Raw genomic sequence first — 23,240 nt, 5'->3', positions numbered from 1 at the left:
CACAAAAAAGGGCAGGTGGAGTGGCTCTAGTGGTAGAGCACCTGCCTAGCAAGCATGAGGCCCTGCATTCAAGCCCCAGGACCACCAAAAGAAAAAAACAAAAATGATCAAAGTTTACTTTTTCCCAAATGCATACCTACATGTTACAGTAATTTATTAAATAGACCATTATTCTTCCCGCACTGGTTTAAAGGAGCATATTTTAAATCATATATAAACACCCATGTGGATTTGGGTCTGTGTTTTGCCTTTCCATTCTGTTCTGTTGATTTGTCTACCACAATGTTGAAATTATTATAGTTTTGTAATTCATTTTAACATGTTGGTACAACTAATCAGTGGTCTAATCTTTATCTTTAGATTATAATATTTAACACTTGTTTTTAGCAAACTATTTGTGTATTTCCATAATTCTCCATGTTTTATATTCCTTTTAATGTCTTCTCTCCAGAGTTTTACATACAATTCTTTAAGGCTCTCTGCCTCCCAGACAAACTGAGAATCAGTTTGTATAAACTGATATACAAATTAAGCACCATCTATTAAGGGTTAGCTGCTAGGTTATCTGTATTGATTCCTGTCTCCCTTGTTATTCTACTTGCTTTACTCAAGATTTGAGCAAAGGTATGATTACTTTCCTTACAAATGGATTACTTGCCTTATATGTATATATGAAATCATGCTCATTCTGCAAGTGAGTAAACTGAGTTAACAGAGACAGTGCTGGTGAGTAGATGAGCTGGATTTGAAGCAGGAAGTCCAGCTCTAGAGTCCACACACTTACACACTCCACCCTTTCCTTGGCATGTGCCTGGGTTCGTAAACTTCATTGAAGTATAACACGAATCACAGAAAACTGCTCAAATCAAAATTGTATGACTCAATGACATTTTAGTGATTGCACCCAGCTCAAAGAATAGAACACTACCAGCCCCCTCAGGAACTCCAGACCCTCCACTCCCAACCCCTGTCTTCCTCATCCCTCTATTTTAATACTACTTATATTTTCAAGCATCATAAGGTCTGTCTTTTGTCATTGTTTGTCTTTGAAATAGGGTCTCTCTATGCTTCCCAGGTTCTTGAACTTATGGGTGCAAGTGATCCTCCTGCCTCAGCCGGTGGCTCACTCCTGTAATCCTAGCTACTCAGGAGGCAGAGATCAGGAGGATTGCGATTTGAAGCCAGCCTGGACATGAGACCCTATCTCGAAAAACCCATCACGAGAAGGGCTGGTGAAGTGGCTCAGGGTGAAGGCCCTGAGTTCAAACCCTAGTACTGCAAAAAAAAAAAAAAAAAAAAAAATTCCATCTTGGCCAGGTGAGTGATGCATGCCTCTAAACCCAGCTACATGGGAGGCTGGGGTAGGAGGATTGAGGTTCAAGGCTAGCCAGGTAAAAGGGCAAGACTCTATCTGAAAAACAAAAATGGGCTGGGAATATGGCTCAGGTGGAAGGCCCAGAGTTCAAACCTCAGTACTATTAATCAATCCATCAATCAATAAATGTATATTCAAATATCTATCTTGCAGGAGTAGATAAAAGTGGAGTGACTGGGGGAGCACATTTTCTAAAAGAGAAACATAATTGGGGTAGAAGAGTTAGGGGGCAGTGACTCAAGTTTTCCCTAATTCCCTTTGTGAGTAAGTGTGAAGTTCTAATCTTGCCTCTAACCCTTTTCCTCCAGGACTACATCTCCCAGGAGGCTGTGCTCTACTCTGACAGTTCTTGGATTTAAATAGGATTCTGGGCTCTGCTTAGAGACAGGCTGTTGCGGAATGCTCAGGAGTGAGAGGAGCAAGAAGCAGCAGTAGCACCTAAGAGTTGGAGCCAGACCAGGAACAGGAGACAAAGCTGAGTTTGAAGCTGGGACAACGGCAGCTAAAGAAGTTGAAAGATGCTGGTTATTTTGGGACTGCTGACCTCCTTCCTTTCACTTTTGTATGTGACAGCTCCATCCATCAGGTTTGTCTTAAACTCATAATGATCATTTACAAAGCCCTGCACTGGGGCTTCTCAGCTGCTGAAAGAGGAGAAAGAGAAGGAGGCTGAGGGAGAGAAAGGGCAGAGAAAGCCAGCAGGAGGGAGAGATAATAGATACCATGATGGAAAATGAGAAGGAAGCACCTGGGGTGAGTGGAGGTGGGGCTGATTTGAATTCTGACACCAGTGGAAGGCTGAGTGGATGACTCTGCCAAATAGTTTAACAGTTAACTCAGGTGAGAGTCCTTGCTCTTTCATTCTATCTCCTTGGATTTCTCTGAGGCTCTCCCTTTCTTCTCTATCCATAGTTAAGGTGGCTTTGCTGGGCTGTTACCCGGGATCACTGCAGAGACTCATTGTTAAGTAGCAGGCACCCTGGGGAGGAAACAAACTCTCTTCCCTTTGATTTTACCCTCAATAAATGTTTTGGAAAGGCTCTTTAGCTGTGGAATTTCTGGAGGTGTCAAAGAAATGTGTGTTCTGAGTGGAGAATTTAAAAACTGTTAATGATAAAGTAGGTTAACTGGACATATTGGGAATAGAGCATCGTTTTAGGTCCTGGTATAGAAATCTAGGCTCAAATTCCACTTCTGCCACAGTTAGAAGTGGCCTGGATTTCTTTTGATCTCAGTTTTGTCCACTGTAATGTGGAAATCATTCTGGAGTAGCTGAAAGGACTAAAATAAATTATGTATGGAAAGTGCCTAGCCTGGTGCCTGGCAGTCAGGTGATGCTCAGGAACTGTTAGCTTGGTCCCCCTTGGGTCTTCCTTTTTTGGAACTCAAGAAGTCACAAAGGGGACTGCATACATGGCTCAAGTGGTAGAGTGTCTGCCTAACAAGTGCAAGGTCCTGAGTTCAAATCCCAGTAACACCAAAAACAAAATAAAACAAAACAAAAACAAAAAGTCAGCAAGGGAGGATTTCTCTGTGCATGACAATGGCTGGAATCAAATCCGTAATACCATGACAGAAAGCCTCTGAGGGTGCCCTGCTCCTTAAAACTGGGACAGTAGCCCAAGAGTGGTTTTTGTGTATGCCAACCTCTGCTCAGGGTTCTGTTCATCAGTTTCTCTGATGCTTCTTGGAGACCTAGGGCTTAGGACCTTTGATTCCACTAATACTCATCTTGCATGTTTCAAATGTGGATTACTGGTGGAAGCTGATCTCTGGGAACCTCTAGAGATAAAGCGGGAGATGTCTGTTGTCTGACAAAGAATGCCTCCCTTGGTGGCTCAAGAGCACTTACTCTGTTTGCCCATGTGATCATTTGTAGCCTCCTGGCCCATGACCTTTCAACTTGCACCTATGAACTGGCCACTACCTCGCTCAGTAGAAAAATGTCCCTGGCAGATTAGCTTGTTCAGGTGTCCTGAATGCAACATAAAGATGTCCCTCTTTGAGGCTGGATGGCTTTATAGGATGCATTTCAGTGTGGGATTTGGAAGGATGGTGCATGATGCTTTTATTTCCCTCACTGACAGGAAGTTCTTTGGTGGTGGAGTTTGCAGAACAAACGTGCAGCTTCCTGGGAAGGTAGTGGTGATCACAGGCGCCAACACCGGCATCGGCAAGGAGACTGCCAGGGAGCTCGCTCGCAGGGGTGAGTCTTCTGCAGAGCCATGCCTCCTACCCTCCTCACTGGGGCTCTGCCCACCTTTCCTTGTCTTTCCTCTTGGGCTTGGAGGGTCTGAAAGGACTTAAGGAACCTTAAGGTGACACTAACTTTGTGACTCTCAACACACCAACAATGATGTCCAAGTCTGAGTATAATATTGGTCAAGTCGGTTATTCTAGGAGGAGATACTGGCCAGCCTTAGATATTGGGAGTGTAAAACCAGGGTTCCCAGCCTGGGGTTAAGTTGACAGCTTCCAGTATCAGGAAGCAGCAATGTGGCCACTTTAGGGGTGACTGGAGGATGCTCTGTCCACCAGTCCCAAGATCACTTACTGTGCTGCTTTTTCAGTCTAGGAACTGAGCACATTGACCTTTTTTGTTTTGACCCCAGGAGCACGAGTGTACATTGCCTGCCGCGATGTGCTGAAGGGGGAGTCCGCTGCCAGTGAAATCCGAGCAGATACAAAGAACTCCCAGGTGCTGGTGCGGAAACTGGACCTATCTGACACCAAATCCATTCGCGCCTTTGCTGAGGGCTTTCTGGCAGGTGAGGCTCCAGTGGGTAGCAAGGAAAGCAGGAAGCCAAGTATGGGAATGGCTGCTCCACCCTGGACCTACTGTGGCCCTTACATCAGAATCACCGCGTCCCACTGGACAGGTTCTGCCACATGAACCAGCAGGACAGGGATTGACAAGAGGATGGTGGGTGGAGAAGTTGGGCAGGATCCTTATCGCCATTTTCCTCCACAGTGGAAATGCCGGCGGTGTCAGCTCCCTGTACGGGCTTGCACCTTGCCATCAAGGTGTGGTCTTGATTTCATCCAGAAAATTCAACCTTCTGTAGTCATAGGGATGAGATGAGTTTGTGCCACTGCCAAAATTCTCCTTAGTCTTGGAAAATGACCAGAATCTACCAAGGACTATAGAATCCATGAGGGATGGGACTAGGTCTGTCTTGTTTTACCACTGGATTCCCAGGGCCCAGCAGTGTGGGCCTGGTCCAGATTCGGTCGTTAGTACACACTGACTGAATAAATGAATAAAGGATGTCCAGGAAGATCTGAGCAACTAAAATTAGAAACCCCATGACCATGACCATGGTTATTGAACACCACCAAGACAGGTCCAAATGGGAGGTAGTTATTGCCTGCTGAGGTAACACCTGTCTTAGAAGAAAGGAGCAGGGCTGGTGGAGTGGCTCAAGTGGTAGAGCACCTGCCCAGCAAGTATGAGGCCCTGAGTTCAAACCCCAGTACTTCCAAAAAAAAGAAGAAGAAGAAGAAGAAGAAAGGAACAGGGTAGTAATAACCTTGCTCCACCAAAAAGAATTCGTACACAAAGGCAAAGGACAAATGCCAGCTAGTGGAGTCCTCATTAGTCACAGGCTCTCCTTTATTGTGCTCAACAGAGGAGAAGCACCTCCATGTTCTGATCAACAACGCAGGCGTGATGATGTGTCCGTATTCCAAGACAGCAGATGGCTTTGAAACCCACCTGGGGGTCAACCACCTGGGTAAGTATCCTTGGGTGGTTAAAAAGTGAGACATCTTGTTCTCCAAAGTATCCCTGAGGCTCTCCAGTGCTCCCCAGAGACCCCATATCTCCTAGAATTCTAATGCACTGGACACACTGCTTCTTTTCACTGTTATCTTGACTATTATAAAAAAGTGAGGCCCTCTTAACCATGCTATTAAAAAATTCAGTCTCAGGAGACAGAAGAATAATGTCATTATTGGATGGGGCAGTGTCAGTATAGGACTTGCCAGGCAAGCCAGGCCTGGAGGTTTGCAGGATCTGGGTGGGGTTGGAGGAGTCATATTCATATGAGGATCTAGCAAAGTAAGGGTTGGTCTATGTGGATAGGAGGACCTTGGGAACTTGAGGTAGAAGACAGTCTAGGGTTCAAATTCAAGGTAATGGTTCTAAGAGAAGAGCATGGAGCATGTTCTCGGATCCTCGGAAAGGGTTATTTTCCCTGACTACTTTATCTTCCTTCCATATATGAGTATACCTGGGTCCACGGTTGTGCAGTCATAGCAAGAGGAGAAGTTGGGAGCCAGCAGACTGGTTTTACTGAGTGGTGGAAGAGCAGAGGTCCAGAAAATATAGATTAAGTATTATTTCCTTACTATAGTTTAACTCTGGCCCTTGCTTTGGGGAATCCACCAACGCAGACCAAGTGACCATTAGCACTGAGTTACTATGGTATCAAAATTTTCACACCCAGAAGACAGTGAGCTAATGCTGATGTCCTGTAATCAGCTCCCACACCCTAAGCCTAGGATATCTATCATTCTTACCCTTTAATCTATCTGCCCCATAGGCCACTTCCTTCTTACTTACCTCCTCCTGGGGCGGCTAAAGGAATCTGCTCCAGCACGGGTGGTAACCCTGTCATCAGTGGCTCACCACGCTGGCAAGATTCGCTTCCATGACCTCCATGGTGACAAACGCTACTGCAATGGTTTTGCCTATTGCCACAGCAAGCTGGCCAATGTGCTTTTCACTCGTGAGCTGGCCAAGAGGCTCCAAGGTAAGTCTGGAGAAAGGACCAGGGTTAAAAATAATAAAAACAGGTCTCAGTCCAGATTACAGAACTTCTGGAGTCAGGTTATCAAACGTGCACTTTTCAGTAGGAGCTCTGTGCATAAAAAATAAAGAGGTCACGAACTCAATAGTCTTTGCCCCCAGGAAGCTTAATGCTGAATAGGTGCTAGGAACCCCATAAAGCTACCTTACAACTGTCACATTTTATCTCATGTCTGTTATATCATTTGATTTTGACAATAACCCTTTGCAATGGGCAGAGTACGTGCTATTATTCCTGTTTTATAGACCAGAACTGGGGTCTGAGAAAGTGGCCAACTCAAGATTATATTGGCAAGTGAAGGAGTAAGAACTGGAATGTGGGTGCTCTGCTTTCAATCCAGGGTGCTTTCTTCCATGTGCCATTTGCCGCGGTCCCATGGTGAGCTAAGTTACTGAGCACCACTGCCTAGAGTCAGGGAGCTAGGGGTGGATTTCCAGCCCCTGGGTTCAAGTTCTCACTGTTCCGCCTACTTCCCTGTGAGAATGCAGCCATGTCCTTTAGCCTCCCACACGCCATGTCTCAGCTGTATAATTAGGTGAGGGTGACTCTTAATCCTTAAGGATTCTATGCTCCTTTGGAGTTTTGTATGAGCTGCTGGCTCTTACATCTGTGAATCTGGGGGACCATCCGAATTAACCAGACTTTGGGAACAATGATCTTTAGAGTCAGAATGCCAAAGGCAGAAGAATAGGACAATCATAAAAATAAATAATGATACAATTGGGAGCCTCATGTGCCATATAAGCACTACACGTCTTAAACTCATTTAAGCATCTCAATATTTCTATGAGGTGGGAACTCTTATTTCTCCCATACAAATGAAAACACAGGCAAATTTAGAAATTTGCTCAAACAAATTGCCTAGCTGAGCCAGGAATCAAATCCAGACAGTCAGGCTCTGGACTCTATGTAGGGCTCAGACCTTCTCCCTGCACCTGCTAGGTATGACCTTGGGCAATTTACTTAACCTCTCTGTGACTCAGTTTCTTCAGCTGTAAATGGACATTGTAATGTTACCTACCACAAAGTCTCTTTAAGAATTAAATGAGGTAACTGGGTGAAGTGACGTGTACATGTCATCCGAGAGACAGTAAGAAGCTTAAAATAGGAGGATTACTGTTCAGGCTGGCCTGACCAAAAAGTGAGACCCTATGTCCAAAATGACCAGAGCAAAAAGTGACTGCAGGTGTGGCTCAGGTGGTTGAGTGCCTGCCTAGAAAAAAAAAATTAAATGTGGGCTGAGGGTGTAGCTCAAGTGGTACAGCACCTGCCTAGCAAGAGTGAGTTACTTCAAACCCTTCCCTCCCTCAAAAAAAAAATAAATAAATAAAATAAATGTGAAGCTAGGAGGGGTGGTGCATGCTTGTAATTTTAGTTACTGGGAAGAGGGACGCAGGAGAAGCCCAAATTTGAGGCCAGCCTGGGCAAAGTTAGTGAGAACCTATCTCAGAATAAAATAAAAACAAAAAGAGCTGGCAGTGTAGCTCAAATGGCAGAGCACTTGCCTAGTAAGCAGGAGGCTCGGGGTTCAATCCCTCATAGCCTCCCACTGGAAAAAAAAAAGAATTAAGTGAGACAATGCAGGTAAAGCATGTAGCACAGCCCTTGCACATAGTAAGTATCAGGGGTGTCTTGGGGAATAGGCTAGTCTATGATCTCCATCAATACCCCTCAATCTATACCTCATAAAGTGTGTTTGCCAGGTAAATGCCCCTCACAGCTAGGCCCAGCCCTCCTACTTCCAAACAGATGGCAGCTCCTAAGCTCCTCCTATAGAAATACTAGATACCTCTGTTGATAGTTGATGATTCTACTACTACTTATTACACTTTGTTTTAATTAGTAGTTCTTAAGCCACAGTATAAAGGTGACATTGAAATAGAAGGACCCTTCTTTTGGAACATAGAAGGCCGAGAAGGCTACAGATCTTTCTGGAAGAGATCAATTCATTCCCGGCAGGTCCTGCCTGGCTAAGAGTGGTAGCTTTCTGAATCCTGAGGGGTGGGCTTCGTGAGTTCCTCCTTCTCCCTTGTGTATTTTGCTGCAGAGAGGCGCAAAATACGCACCAGGGCTCAGAGTGTATACCTGGTCTCACTGTGCTTTCTTCACCCTAGGCACGGGAGTCACCACCTATGCAGTGCACCCAGGCATTGTCAGCTCAGAGCTGGTCCGTCACTCCTTCCTGCTGTGCCTGTTCTGGCGGCTCTTCTCCCCCTTCATCAAATCAGCATGGCAGGGTGCACAGACCAGTCTGCACTGTGCCCTAGCTGAGGGCCTGGAGCCTCTGAGTGGCAAGTACTTCAGGTATGTGGCAACAGCACAGGGGTCTCTCCACCGCCTGTGTGTATGAGAAAGAAGCAAGGACTCCCTGAGCAGCTGAGTTGGTATTAGTTTAGAAACTTCTGGGGGTTTTTTGTTTGCTGTTTATTTTGGTGGTAGTGAGTTTTGAACTCAGGGCCTTGCACTTAATTGCTAGGCAGGCACTCTACCACTTGAGCCATGCTGCCTGCCTAAAACTTCTGTTGGAAAGAATTACTTTGATGGCTCTATTTTATATCTGTGTCAACTCTATAGCTTTCTGAACGCTGTTGAAGACTGTGCCCGTTGGTTATGGTAGGAGAAACATTAGAGAATCCTTTTTCTCCTTCTCTAAGCTTTTGGTTGATTTTATTCATGAATTTTTTGATACCACTGGGTACAGAGAGCTATGGGAAGGTCATCTGTCTCCAGTGTGAACTCTGTCTCCCAGTGTTGTCAAGATTTGCATTACCTGCTTGAAAATAAAACCGAGTTCAGTGCAATCTTACCAGAAGCTCAGTGTGCAGTCAGCATGTAGATAAAGGGAAGTCCAGAATTAAGTCCCTGTCTCACCCCTGACTCCATCCAGTCTAGTCCGCTCTGGTGCCCACTTTATTCAAATCTGTCAGTCAGAGCGCTGTTTGTTAAATGAAGCATTGGTAATGACCTCAAGTCCAACAATAGGGGCGAGATAAATGAGAACAGCTAGTGTTGAGTGAGCTCTTAGAAGGTGCTTAGACTTCATAAGTATTTCATGTGTATTAATTCATAAAGTCCTTATAACTCTGAGATGTGGGTAACTTATCTCCATTTGACAGATGAAACTGAAGCAGAGAATAATTAAGATATCTGCCCCAGGGCATAACGTTTACAAGAGGCAGACCTGGGGTTTACACCCAGGCAGTCTGGCTCCAGGGCTGTGCTGTTCAGTGTGGTTGCCATTAGCTACATGTGGCTGCTAAACACTTGAACTCTGACTAGTCCATGTGGACATGTGCTCTAAGTGTAAAGTGTATCCCAGATTTTGAAGGCATAGTATGGAAAAAAATGTGAAATATCTCATTAATAACTTTTTTGTATTGGTTATGCAAGCATGGTGGTATACTTCTGAAATTTCAGCTATGTAGGAGGCTGTGGGTAAGAGGATCACAGTTCAAGGCTGGCTGAGGGCAAAACTGGGAGACCCTATCCAAAAGATAACTAAGATCTAACAGCTGAGGGTGGCTCAAGTGGTAGAGATGCCTAACCAGCACAAGGTCCTGAGTCAAACCCCAATACAGGCAAGGCCAAAAAAAAAAAAGATGAGACAGAATTTTTTCAGCCTGGGGGATTGAGTTTAGGGACCTGAGCTTGTTAGGCAAGCACTGTACCACCTGAGCTATGCCCAGTCCTTTCAATTTTAATATGTTTTTCGGATAGGGTCTCACACTAACTTTGCCTGGAGTTAGCTTCAAGCCTCGATCCTGCTACCTCTGCCTCTTGAGTACCTGAGACCGCAGGCCTCAACCACCACAGCTGGCTTTTTATTGAGATAGAGTCTTGCTACCTTTTCCCTAGGCTGGCCTTGAACTGTGATTGTGTCTGCCTCTGGAGTAAATGGGTTTACAGATATGTGCCACCATGCTCAGCCTTAGATATAGTTTCAAATGATATTTAATTAATGAGAAATTGTGGTAATGTAATTATCATGAGAAGAAAAACCCTATCATACAAACCTATGCAAGTATTCATTGTAATACATAGAGAATAGTCTGGAAGACTGGCTACTGTGTAGTAGCAGCTATTTCTAGGAGTTTGAGGGAGAGTCAAGCAGAGTGTAAAAGAGGATTTTGACTTTTTTTCTAGGTATTTCTATATTATTTAAATCATTTTAGAAGAAAGATTTATATTTATTTATGTAATTTAAGATATATTTTAACAAGAGAAAGATGTCATCCCAAAACTAAATACAGTATAAGTACAATTTTGTATAAAAGAGAAAGACTGTACATCTATTTATACACAGACAAAGCAAACAACACTGTCAAAAAAAAAGCAGTTAAATGGCAGCTTCTTTTATCAATATTATATTTTTCAAAGGTCATCTAGCACTTTTACAGTTAGAAAGGACACTATAAGAACTGTATTCTACCCTCACCCCATTACCCCTCTAATCCCCAGAACCCCCTGCTCACTCCAGAACACTGGGGCTCCTAGACAAGTGCCTCTGGACAGAATTCAAGGGGTCTGAACACGTAGATAAGAAAATCATTTCAGGGCTGGTGGAATAGCTCATGTGGTAGAGCATCTGCCCTGAGTTCAAACCCCAGTACCACCAAAAAATCATTTCATCTTTAATTTCACAGACCTCCAATTGAAGTTTAGCATTTCCTTCAATTATGAGTACAGGCAATGCACCACAGTAGTAGTGGTGACATTGGTGACTTTGTCACCAATAGAGTTGTAGATATTTTCATGTCACATTGTGGTTGTTGCAGATGTACCTTAATACCACTTCTGCTCACCACTACTTTGAAATCTGGTTATTATCATGTTGTAGAATACATTAATAAAGAAGCCTATGATGCATTACTACATTACAAAGTTGCTTTAAAATGTTTAAAAAATGCATTTCAGTGTATGTTATCTAAATCCAGTATATTATGCTTTATATATTTGGAAATATATTCTTAGAAAGAGACCACAAGTACTCCCAGGCTGCCAATTCTCACTCCTAATCTCCACCTTCTGTTCCTGCCCCCAGTGACTGCAAGAGGACCTGGGTGTCTGCAAGGGCCCGAAATACAAAAACAGCCGAGCGCCTGTGGAAAGTCAGCTGTGAGCTTCTAGGAATCCAGTGGGAGTAGCTGGTGGGAAAGCCATGGCTTTATCAGGCCCAATCCATAATGAAAGGGGACCAAAGAGAAGGCCAACTGCAAAGGACTGTCCTCTTGGCTGGCTGCTGCCACTGCAGTGACTCCTACCTCCTCTCATCCTCCTGACCCTTCTGGAAACCTTTATACACACAGCCCTCTTGGGAGGCTGCCTCATGGCATACGACATCCCCACATACAGACCATTCTTCTTGAAGATTTGGAAAGTCAGCAACCCTCTGGGGCAAAAGAACTGGGCTGGAAGAGAAGCCTGGGAAGTTGGGACAGTTTCCTCACCATCTCCAGATCCACCAGTCTACATCCTCAGATGAGGTGACAGGAGCTTCAGCACCGCATATTTTCAGGGAGTGTAGCCTCGAACTTTTGATTGAAATGTTAGTCATAGCCCTGGAGCCTGGACTGACCCAGGAAGATCACCGCTAACCTGAGTCACAATGGATTTATTCTGTTAAGCGTCCTGCAGCCACAGTGTGAAGCTGGAGCTCCCCATTCTCCATCACGTAGACGCTTTCTTTTTCTAATGAGTTCCCTTCACCTTCATTTTTAGAGAAAATAAAGACTTCTGTTCACATCATTGCCTTGTTTATTTTCTCAGGGAGAAGTGGAGCAAAGAGGGAGAACCAGTCTATTAGTTTAGTGAGTAGTATGATCCTCTACCCACCCACCCACCCACCTGCCCATAACTTTTTTTTTGTGGGACTGGGGTTTGAACTCAGGGCTTCATTCTTGCACAGCAGGCACTTTACCACTTGAACCACATCTGCAGTCCATTTTGCTATGGTTATTTTAGAGATGGGGGGTCTCACAAATTATTTTTTGTCTGGTCTGGCCTTGAATCATGATCTTCTCAATCAGAGCCTCCCAAGTAGCTAGGATTACAGGTGTGAGCTACCAACACCAAATGCTTTTTAAAAATTTGTGTATATTAATTGTACAAATTAATGGATTTCACTATGACATTTCCATACATGCATATAAGGTGCTTTGATTGCATTTACCCCTTTCTGTTACCCACTCTTATCCCCTGCCCCAAAACCCCTTTGTATTATTAAACTTTCCGCCTGCTCCTTTTATTTATGGTACTGGGGGATCAAACCCAGGACCTCACACATGCTAGGCAAGTGCTCTACCATTGAGGCATACCCCCCAGTCCTATGAAAAATAACAAATAGACAAAAATAGAGCAAATAATATCACAAATCCCCAGCTTCAACACTAAGGACATGTTGTCAATCTTGTTTCATCTATGACTTTTCTGGAAGATGAAGAGGAATACTTTATTTATTTATAAAACATAGTTTTTGTTTTTCCTTTTTTTTATGTTCTTGGTGACAAAACTTATGGTGCAGCAAACCACACCTGGTCTCGTTGTTGTCCTACTTGGTGTGAGCATTCGTGTTCCACTGTAGGAGTCATACTGTGTTTGATTATGGAATGTTGTCCATACATAAAAGGAATGGCACTCATAGATGAAATATGCCCTGAATTAAGGAGAGGGATATTTTAAAGTGCCTTGAAGTTATCGCACCATTCACCCATGCATACTTTGGTGTACGTTTCTAAGTAAAAACCTTTAAAAAATATAACCTCATCACAGTTATTACTCCTAACAACATTAATAATTCCCAAATATTGTTTAATATTTGGAGTTCAAGTATGTTCTCTTTCCCTGTTTGTCTCACAAATGTCTTTTTACTATTTGTTTGTTCTAATCAGGAAAAGAAAAATGGTAACTTTCTTTTCAGAAGACCCAACAAGGTTTCTTATGACACTAGCCTGTACTGAATATTGGGTTCCCTTTTCATCAGTCTGGTGTGGGATGGGCTATGCTCGTTGGTCTAAGCCACACCCTACATACACCTGAAGCAGGCGTCCCTTCCACCTACCTCACTCAGGGGCAAAGAACAGTGGCTAAAGTAAAGCACTTACATTAATTAGGATTAGATATCCTCACTCGAACCCTTTGGGGGTAGTTAATATTATCATCTCCATTTTACAGATGGGAACAGTGAGAAATTAAGAAGCTTTGCAAAGTTCACACACCTGGGAAGTGGTAGAGTGGACCAAGTAGAGTTACTGCAGAGCTGTTCTCTACTGCTTCCCATGGTGGAGGAAGGGGCAAATTCCCCTAAGGAAAAACACGGGAACTAGTGTAGGCAAAGGGAGGGAAGGCTTTATGTTTACTACTGGGACCTATACTTTACAGGCTATTGGGCCCAAGGAAAAGTCTGGTGAAGATATACTCAGTCAAAAGAACAATGCAGGAGGTATCACAATACCTGACTTCAAACTATATTACAAAGCAGTAACAATAAAAACAGCATGGTACTGGCACAAAAACAGACATGAAGACCAGTGGAACAGAATAGAGGACCCAGATATGAAGCCACACAACTATGAGCAACTTATCCTTGACAAAGGAGCTAAAAATATACGACGGAGAAATAGCAGCCTCTTCAACAAAAACTGCTGGGAAAACTGGTTAGCAGTCTGCAAAAAACTGAAACTAGATTCATGTATATCACCCTATACCAAGATTAACTCAAAATGGATCAAGGATCTTAATATCAGACCCCAAACTCTTAAGTTGATACAAGAAAGAGTAGGAAATACTCTGGAGTTAGTAGGTATAGGTAAGAACTTTCTCAATGAAACCCCAGCAGCACAGCAACTAAGAGATAGCATAGATAAATGGGACCTCATAAAACTAAAAAGCTTCTGTTCATCAAAAGAAATGGTCTCTAAACTGAAGAGAACACCCACAGAGTGGGAGAAAATATTTGCCAATTATACATCAGACAAAGGACTGATAACCAGAATATACAGAGAACTTAAAAAACTAAATTCTCCCAAAACTAATGAACCAATAAAGAAATGGGCATGTGAACTAAACAGAACTTTCTCAAAAGAAGAAATTCAAATGGCCAGAAAACACATGAAAAAATGCTCACCATCTCTAGCAATAAAGGAAATGCAAATTAAAACCACACTAAGATTCCACCTCACCCCTGTTAGAATAGCCATCATCAGCAAAACCACCAACAACAGGTGTTGGCGAGGATGCGGGGGAAAAAGGAACCCTCTTACACTGTTGGTGGGAATGTAGACTAGTACAACCACTCTGGAAAAAAATTTGGAGGCTACTTAAAAAGCTGGACATCGATCTACCATTTGATCCAGCAATACCACTCTTGGGGATATACCCAAAAGACTGTTACTCCAGAGGCACCTGCACATCCATGTTTATTGCGGCACTATTCACAATAGCCAAGTTATGGAAACAGCCAAGATGCCCCAGCACTGACGAATGGATTAAGAAAATGTGGTATCTATACACAATGGAATTTTATGCAGCCATGAAGAAGAATGAAATGTTATCATTTGCTGGTAAATGGATGGAATTGGAGAACATCATTCTGAGTGAGGTTAGCCTGGCCCAAAAGACCAAAAATCGTATGTTCTCCCTCATATGTGGACATTAGATCAAGGGCAAACACAACAAGGGGATTGGACTATAAGCACATGATAAAAGCGAGAGTACACAAGGGAGGGGTGAGGATAGGTAAGACACCTAAAAAACTAGCTAGCATTTGTTGCCCTTAATGCAGAGAAACTAAAGCAGATACCTTAAAGCAACTGAGGCCAATAGGAAAAGGGGACCAGGAACTAGAGAAAAGGTTAGATCAAAAAGAATTAACCTAGAAGGTAACACCCATGCACAGGAAATCAATGTGAGTCAATGCCCTGTATAGCTATCCTTATCTCAACCAGCAAAACCCCTTGTTCCTTCCTATTATTGCTTATACTCTCTCTACAACAAAATTAGAGATAAGGGCAAAATAGTTTCTGCTGGGTATTGAGGTGGTGGGAGCGGGAGGGGGTGGAGTGGGTGGTAAGGGAGGGGGTGGGTGCAGGGGGGAGAAATGAACCAAGCCTTGTATGCACATATGAATAATAAAAGAAGAAAAAAAAAAAGAATGAAGGGAAGAAAGATGAGGGGGAAACAAGGTCAAGGCCATGCAAGAATGGAGACACCAGTTTTTACAGGGCATCAGTGACGTTCTGGATGTCCTCTTGAGTCAGGTACAAACATGAAAAATAACTTAGCAGAGACTATTCTTCTCTTAAACAGACATTCCTAGCATGACCCTGGGCAATAAAGTCCCTCTAAGTTGTAAATACCGTGGCAGTTGTAAATATCTTTGCAAGATAGCATCTAGCAGGGCTGGAGGACTGGCTCAAGTAATAGAAAGCCTACCTAGCAAGCTTGAGACCCTGAGTTCAAACCCAGGCATGTCATGTTTGGGCCTGCTTTGTTTGTTAAAAAAGGCCTACCTCCAATTTGAACCCCAGGCCAGTTAAAAAAAAAAAACCTGTCTCCAGTTTGAATCCCCAGGCCAAGTCCTCTTACTCAGGACATCTTGTATATTGGTCACATCTCATGCATACAATCAAAGGCCAAAAATTAGCATAAGCACAAAATACCCCTTGTTGTGATAAGGCTATGTTAAGTAAACCTGCCTGTCACCTTAGCCCCTCCCTAAAGACTGCCCAGATTTTTACCACCTTTTAACTTATAAATTGGTTTTTAAACGAGATAAATGCTTCCATGCCATCTGGGAGGGGACCATTGCTTCTCTGGCAGTGATTTTCCCCCAACTCCCTTACTATTTCTTTCCATTTCTTTCAATAAAGTTTTGCTACTGTTTTTAATCTGTGTCTCTATCCAGTTCTTTGTTCAGGTGACACAAAAACTTGGACTTTTCTGGACTAGTGTCTTAGACTACTCAACCTGGTGCTGGGGTTTGAATTTAGAGCCCAGAAGTTCTGCCACTTGAGTTATGCCTGTAGCCCTGAAGGCCTTCTTTTGTTTGTTTGTTTTGTTTTTATGGTGAAAAAAATGTATATTTAGAATTAGGCAGCTGGACTCAGTTTAGATGATTCCAATTTTGTTGGCAACATCCAAAGCATCATAATCAGGAGCCAGTCGAACAGATGCCTTCTTCTCTCCATCAGGCCTGATCAGTATATTGACCTTGGCCACATCAATGTCATAGAGCTTCTTCGCTGCCTGTTTGATCTGATGCTTGTTGGCCTTGACATCCACAACGAACACAAGTGTGTTGTGTCTTCTATCTTCCTGAAGTCCTTCTTACGTAACATGAAAAGCATGTGGGAAAAAGGGACACATCCAAAATCACACCAAAAGTTTAACTCCACAGTTAAAGACCAAGCAATATTGGCGAACATTTTTATAATGATGTCATCCTGAGAAGCAAACTTTGAACTGGGCATTTGCACACAAAGTTTATTGGGAGTACTCTTCAGGTCAGAACCTAGGGAGAGTGCTGGAAGGATTGTGCAGAGATGAAGTTGAACTGTGATGTGTTCACAATAATGGTTTAGATGATCCTATCCCACAGGAGCCCTGGAGTGCAGTTGCCAAGAATTCAGGAAAGGAGACTGGCCTTTATACCTCCACAGTGAACTGTCACTGGATGGGCAGCTTCTGGAGAGGGGAAATGACCTTGTGAAACAGCTCTTTTTTGGTGAAGGCAAGTTGGAGAGAGAGACCTAGGTGAGAGCTGTTAGTCAGTTACATTCCCAGCATGTGGGGCAATGAGTGCTTCTTCTGAAACGGGAGTCTGAGTGGTGTCCCATGGCAGCTGATGCAGATTAGATAGGACACGGGTGAGAGCAGAGTCCAGGTCTAGAGCAGGCTCCTTGAACTGAATGTGCAGCCACTAGCCCCTGCCCACACTGGCATGCTTCACGCTGCCACTGCTCCAGGGAAGCCTGGGTGCTGGTACAGGTTGGGAAAGGAAATGACTCCTGGGGCTGCCACGGCCAGCGCCACAGGCACAGCTGACCATGGGGCCTGAGTCTGTCTGCCTGACCTAGCCACGTTTGAGAAGTGTCACCAAAAGTGCAAGGAGCTGTTTCCCATTCAAATGGGGGGTGGTGGTGGTGTCAAACTCACGGTCAACAAAGGGTTGAGTCATCATTTCCAGGTGAACCACACAGAAGTCCTCAGCACAGCTGGGGCATCCAACTACCACTTCGCTGTCACCTTCATGGGTCCAAATCAGGTGAATGCCACAGAGCTGTTCCCTGTGCTGGTGGGCAACGTGGACAACAGTAGCCTCAGTGCCCATGTCATTCACCAGCTGGTCCTGGCCTCAGGTCCAAGATAGACCCAGCAATCGAGTTTGTGAACTGGCCTCAGGTCCAAGACAGACCCAGCAATCGAGTTTGTGAACTGGCAGGTGGACAAGGAGTACAAAGATTCTAACATTACAGTGATTGTCACCCTGGGGAATGCAGGTGTCAAGGTGAGTTCAGGAATCCTCATGGCCCACTACCTCTAGAGTATCATGTGGTGTCTGTCCCTGTGTGGAGAGCTGGTTTGCCACCTGTGGACCAGGGAGAATGGCACTGAATGGCTGGTTGGCAGTGGTTGCGCTGGGCCAGAAGGGCACATGTGTGACCTACTACCACAAAGTCAGTGACCAGCTGAAGGTGGGCATGGAGGTTGGGTCCAGCCCAAAGATGCAGGACACTAGTGTCTCCCTTGGGTGCCAGCTGGACCTATCCAAGGCCAACCTCCTTTTCAAAGGCTCTGTGGATAGCAACTGGATGGCTGGCACCCCCATCCATGAAACTGGTCTTACTAAATCACTGCAAGAACTAGTACCAGAGTGGCTTTGACCTCAGAATTGGGTGAGCCATCTGGTCCCCACCCCACTTACAGACTCCACCTCCCTCTCCCCTGCTAGAAGGGAGACCCAAGTCCCTTTCCCTTTTGTCTTCCCTTCCTTGCAGGTTGAAGACAACAGAAAGGAGGCAGGTGAGGAGGGGATCCTGGAACCGAGGGACATTTCAGGATTGTGAATGCCAAGGGCAGTGGACCTAGTGGACCTGGGGTCAAGGAATGAAGTCTGGAATGGGTGGGGTTGTGTGTGTGTGGGTTCTCTCGATTGGAGGACGACCCCACATGCAAAAGGGCCCCTACTGAGCTCTTTGGAAGGGCAGCGGGAGCAGCAACCCATCACCAGTCTGCCCCTTCCACTTTCTCTTCTATCGCTAGGTATAAATAATGTTTATAAGTTATGCAAGAACTGGGACATTTTACAGAAAAAAGAAAAAACTATATACATGGAAAAAAGAAAGAACTTCTAACTCTCAGTAAGAAGATACAGAACCCAAAAGAACTTTGCAAAAGATACAAAAAGGGTATTTGCAGGAGAAATGCACATTCATCTATATCTCAGTAACGGGGCTCAAACTTGTTAGTGATTAGGTCACTGCAAATTAAACGAGGTGCTGTGATACTATGTGTAACTATCACTTCATCAAAATTAGAAAGCTTACCTAAATATTGCTAAAAAATAAAAAGATGGTTTTACATCTGTTGGTATAAGTGGAGGAAATGGTGAATTCTATCCTGTAATTCCACTTTTCCTGCTTTTCTTTTTTTTTTTTAAATCATGGGCCAGGCTCCTGGCCCTCTCCAGCCTCTATGCTGGCAGGTGTACCAGGGGCTGGAGTCCCTGATCATTGCCCTCTGGCCAAAGCCTTTTTGTTCTGTTGGGGGAGGAGGTTGTTGCTCACTTGTCCAGAGTTAGAACAGTTTTTATTTGGTGGTGGTGGGGTATCTTTTTAAAACATTTTTTCATTAGTATATCATAATTGTACAGGGGGTTTTGTGACATTTCCATATGTGTGCACAATGTGCCACAATCTGGTTCATCCCCTCCATGATTCTCCCTCCCCTTAAAATGACTTTGACAGGTTTCAGTGTTTCACATTCTTACATGTGCAGAAAATTTATCAACCTTCCTTTACCTTCTTCATTTACTTTTCCCCTCCAACTAATATCCCTCCCTTAACATGACCTGTTTTACGTTCCTGTCCTTCATCGTTTATCTATTCATTGTTCAGTGGGGTTTTGCCTTAGTAGTTTACTTAGAAATATATTGTATGTTAGTCAGGGTAACTCCCTCTGACTCTTCCTTACCTCTCTCCCCACCTGTATTGTTTAACAATTTTCAAGGAGTTTCTTTGTGTCTTGTTCCTGCACAGATGCAATACATTTCAGTAATATTCACTCTATCATTCTCTTCTTCTTTCCCTCCTCCCTTAGTCTCCTCTAACAGTGTGGTAGGGCATCTTTGGTATCTCCTAATCTAGGTGTTATTGGAAAAAATACCTTGGTTCTTGCATCTGGCAAAGGATGAATTCAAGCAAGATGCAAAGAATTTAGTAAAAATAATAGTAAAGTTTATTAAGAAAGAAATTTAGTATAACAGGATCACAGTGGGGAGAAATGGGAAAAAAGGGAAAAACATTTCCTGCTCCCCATGCAGGAAATGGGAGTAGAGACTCCAGGTGTGAGTCACTGGCACCCAGCACGTGCCTCACTTCTTTTTTTTTCTTTTAATTTTTTATTAGGATATATTTATTGTATAGGGGGATTCATTGTGACAACTCCAAAAAGGCTTATATTGTACATTGGTTAGATTACCCTCACTACCTCTCCCTCTGTACTTCCTCTCCACCCCACTTAAAGCAATTGCATAAGTATATGAAGTTCATCCACCACACACCCTCACTTAATCTCCTTCATTTACCCTCCCCACTCCCACAAATACCACCCCAAACAGTTTATTTTACAGTCTGGTCTGTTATTAATATTTAAGTCAGTATTCCAAGGGGTTTCTTAGTGTGTCCCTGCTGTGAGTCTACTTTACTTTGGTCCATTCAACACCTTCCATTACTCTCCCTTACTCTTTTATTCCCCAACCCCCATTTTTCAATTGCTTTCAGTACCTAGCCTTATATTCTTTACCTACACAGATGTTATGTTTTACAACATTGTTGGTGCTCTATCATTCTCTTTTCCTTTCCCGGAGTTCTATAGAATAGTTCCACTGTTATAAACATGTTCTACATATGAGTTTGCATATGATCATGTTTGTTTGTGTGTATATGTTTGTCTTTTGGATTTACCTTCCACATATGAGAGAAAACACGTGGTCTCCGTGTTTCTGAGCCTGACTTACTTCACTTAACATGATATCCTCCAGTTGCATCCATTTACCTTCAAACCACATGTCATTAGTCCTTATAGCCAAGTAAAACTCCATTGTATGTATATACCACATTTTCTTGACCCATTCATCAGTTGTAGGGCACCTGGGTTGTTTCCAAAGCTTGGCGATTGTGACTAGTACTGTGATGGACATTGGTGTACAGGTATATCTGTTGTATCCTGACTTAAGTTCCTTTGGGTAGATGCCCAGAAGTAGTATCACTGGATCATATGGCAGTAGTATCTTTAGTTTTTGAGGAATCTCTACAATGCTTTCCATACAGGTTGTACTAATTTGCATTCCCACAACAGTGTATAAGGGCTCCTATTTCACCACATCCTCGCTAGCGTTTGTTGTTACTGCCCTTGAATATGGCCATTCTAACTGGGGTGAGATGAAATCTTAGTGTAGTTTTAATTTGCATCTCTTTTATAGCAGGGAAGTTGAACACTTCTGCATGTATTCACTGGCCATTTGTACCTCTTTGAGAATTCTCTGTTCAATTCATGTGCTCATTTCTTCTCAGGGTGTTGATTCTTTGGGGGCTGAGTTTTTTGAGCTCCCTGTAGATTCTGGATATTAGTCATTTATTGGATGAATAGCTAGAAAAGATTTTCTCCCATTCTGTGGGCTGTCTTTTGAGTCTGGTGACTGTTTCTTTTGCTATGCAGAACCTTTTCAGTTTGATGCAGTCCCATTTGTTCATTCTTTCTCTTAGATGTTGAACATTTTGAGTTCTGCTTAGGAAGTCATTCCCTATGCTTATCTATTCCATTGTTTATCCTACTACTTCTTGTAGTTGTTTCAAAGTTTCAGGCCTTATATTATGGTGTTTGATCCACTTTGAGTTGACTTTGGTACAGGGTGAGAGGCAGGGATCTAGTTTCAATCTTCTACATGTAGATATCCAGTTTTCTCAGCAACATTTGTTGAAAGATGCTGTCTTTTCTCCATCATGTATTTTGGGCCCCTTTGTTGAAGATCAGTTGGCTGTAGCTGTTAGGTTTATGTCTGGATCTTCTATTGTCCATTGGTCTTCTTGTTTTTGTGTCAATACCATGTTGTTTTTATTGTTATGGCTCTATAGTGTAGTTTGAAGTCAGGTATTGTGATACCTCTAGCATTGGGCTTTTTGCTCAGAGTTGCTTTGGCTATTTGAGGTCTTTTGTGTTTCCACATGTATTTTAGGATTGATTTTTCTATTTTGTGAACAATGTCATTGGAATTTTGATAGGGATTGCATTGAACATGTAGATTGCTTTTGGTAGTATGGCCATTTTTACTATGGTGAGTCTAACAATCCATGAGCATATGAGATCTTTCCATCTTCCGATGTCTTCTTTGATTTCTCTCTTCAGTGGTTTATAGTTTTCATTGAAAAGGTATTTGGTTTCCTTTGTTAAATTTATTCCAAGGTACTTTATTATTTTTTGTGTGCCTCACTTCTTAATCAAAGAGGAAACCTTTTCTAGATGCTACCAGCAACTCCTCCCACATCCTACTGACCATGACTGAGTCACCTGTCTCTTCTATAAGCAGCCTCTCGCAAGGGAAATGTGATCACTACAGTTGTCTTGGACCAGTGGTTTACAGCAGCAAACCAGAACCACCTCGGGAACTTTCAAAAACACTTTCCTAGACCAATTAAATATGAATTTTTGTGGAAATGTATTTTAAAATATAGGCAGGGTTAAGAATTAGTAGATAAATCAAAGTCGCAAAAGGAAGAGAGTAGGAAATGGCTATTGGGTGGCAACTGACAGTGCTGAGATTACTAATTTTTAATTTCCAAGTAAGATGTAAAAATATTATGCTTTTTAAAAATTGATAAACTATCCAGGTGCCAGGGGCTCAAGGTGTGAAGGTGTGGCTCAAGCAGCAGAGTACCTGCTTTGTGAGTGAGAAGCTGAGTTCAAAACTCAGTCCCATAAAAAAAAAAAAAAAGTGAGGCACAGACAGAAAATTTGTCTGCTGTGGGATACTATCATGCTGAATGTGACATCTGAAGTCTGCCACAGACATTTTGAAGTCATGAGTGGAGGGCGATAAACTTGGCTTAGTACCAAGCCAGTGAAAATGACTGCTGAAACTATGGTATTGGGGAATCTAGTGTGCTCAGAGGGAATGGCTAGAACCTTGGAGAGGGGTGCCTAGAGAATATAGCCAGAGAAGCAAGTCATAGAAATGGTGCTCAGAATGGGCTTGGAGGAAGAGCTTTGACAACGGTAGTCTGAAGAGTGGGGTGGTGGGGTGGTGAAGGAAGGGTTCCAAGCAGAAACAATATGAAGAACTAGGGAGGAGAGCATGTCACAAAAGAAACCATTCAGTAACCAGATGTTGAACTTCTTGTAGAAGAACAGGCAGTTTCAACATTTTCACAGTGTAAATGGGGATGAAGACCAAGAGGAGGCCATTTCTTGAGGGTTATTCTGACTATTGACATTTAGTTGCCTGGGTATTAAAAGAATCTTATAGCCTTTGATCTACTTTGCTTAAGCTCCAGCAAAGACATCTGGTAACTGTGCATCTCAGGCTTCTAAACATAGTGCTCAGCTATCCTACATTTAGGTCCAGTGTTCCAATTCTCTCTGTTGTGACATATCTTTGTGCCATGTCCCTATCAGATGGTTTTCAGTCCTATTTTCATCAACATTGTTTGTTGTTACAGTGTTTTTTTTTAAATGAGAAATTGGAGATTATGTTTCTGAGGAAAAGAGACAATGCAGTGATGCTATTGCTCACAGCTCAAGTATGATACTGCAGGTATGTGCCCTGAGAGGGTGGCAAGCAA

At 43.2% G+C, this 23,240-nt stretch overlaps 1 protein-coding gene and 1 pseudogene across 2 annotated transcripts; both read left to right on the top strand.

The window, feature by feature from the left end:
* Positions 1-1,750: 1,750 nt before the first annotated feature.
* On the top strand, positions 1,751-11,924 carry Rdh12 (retinol dehydrogenase 12). 2 transcript variants are annotated; one of them, XM_020176515.2, is made up of 7 exons: positions 1,751-1,961; positions 3,463-3,581; positions 3,988-4,143; positions 5,005-5,109; positions 5,920-6,129; positions 8,301-8,490; positions 11,228-11,924. In XM_020176515.2, exons 1-7 carry the CDS (start codon positions 1,894-1,896, stop codon positions 11,328-11,330), a joined length of 951 nt encoding a protein of 316 aa, XP_020032104.1. In that variant the 5' UTR covers positions 1,751-1,893; the 3' UTR covers positions 11,331-11,924. The 2 variants fall into 2 exon arrangements, with proteins under 2 accessions (XP_020032104.1, XP_073923825.1); XM_074067724.1 differs by lacking the exon at positions 3,463-3,581 and having other exon boundaries at positions 1,755-1,961.
* A 3,450-nt stretch (positions 11,925-15,374) lies between these two features.
* Positions 15,375-18,065, top strand: LOC109694525 (mitochondrial import receptor subunit TOM40 homolog pseudogene; annotated as a pseudogene).
* The last annotated feature ends 5,175 nt before the right edge of the window (positions 18,066-23,240 follow it).

Source organism: Castor canadensis, chromosome 3 (genome assembly GCF_047511655.1).
Source record: "Castor canadensis chromosome 3, mCasCan1.hap1v2, whole genome shotgun sequence".
Taxonomy (NCBI): Eukaryota; Metazoa; Chordata; class Mammalia; order Rodentia; family Castoridae; genus Castor; species Castor canadensis.
The sequence above is the reverse complement of the archived record's forward strand: the minus strand, read 5'-3'. Positions and strand labels throughout refer to the sequence as shown.

Bases quoted from the DNA above. Each gene is read 5' to 3' on its own strand.
- Rdh12 (XM_020176515.2), top strand. From the start codon at position 1,894: ATGCTGGTTATTTTGGGACTGCTGACCTCCTTCCTTTCACTTTTGTAT. The intron at 1,962-3,462 runs GTTTGTCTTAAA...CCTCACTGACAG, and splicing joins GTGACAGCTCCATCCATCAG to GAAGTTCTTTGGTGGTGGAG. The intron at 8,491-11,227 runs GTATGTGGCAAC...TCCTGCCCCCAG, and splicing joins CTGAGTGGCAAGTACTTCAG to TGACTGCAAGAGGACCTGGG.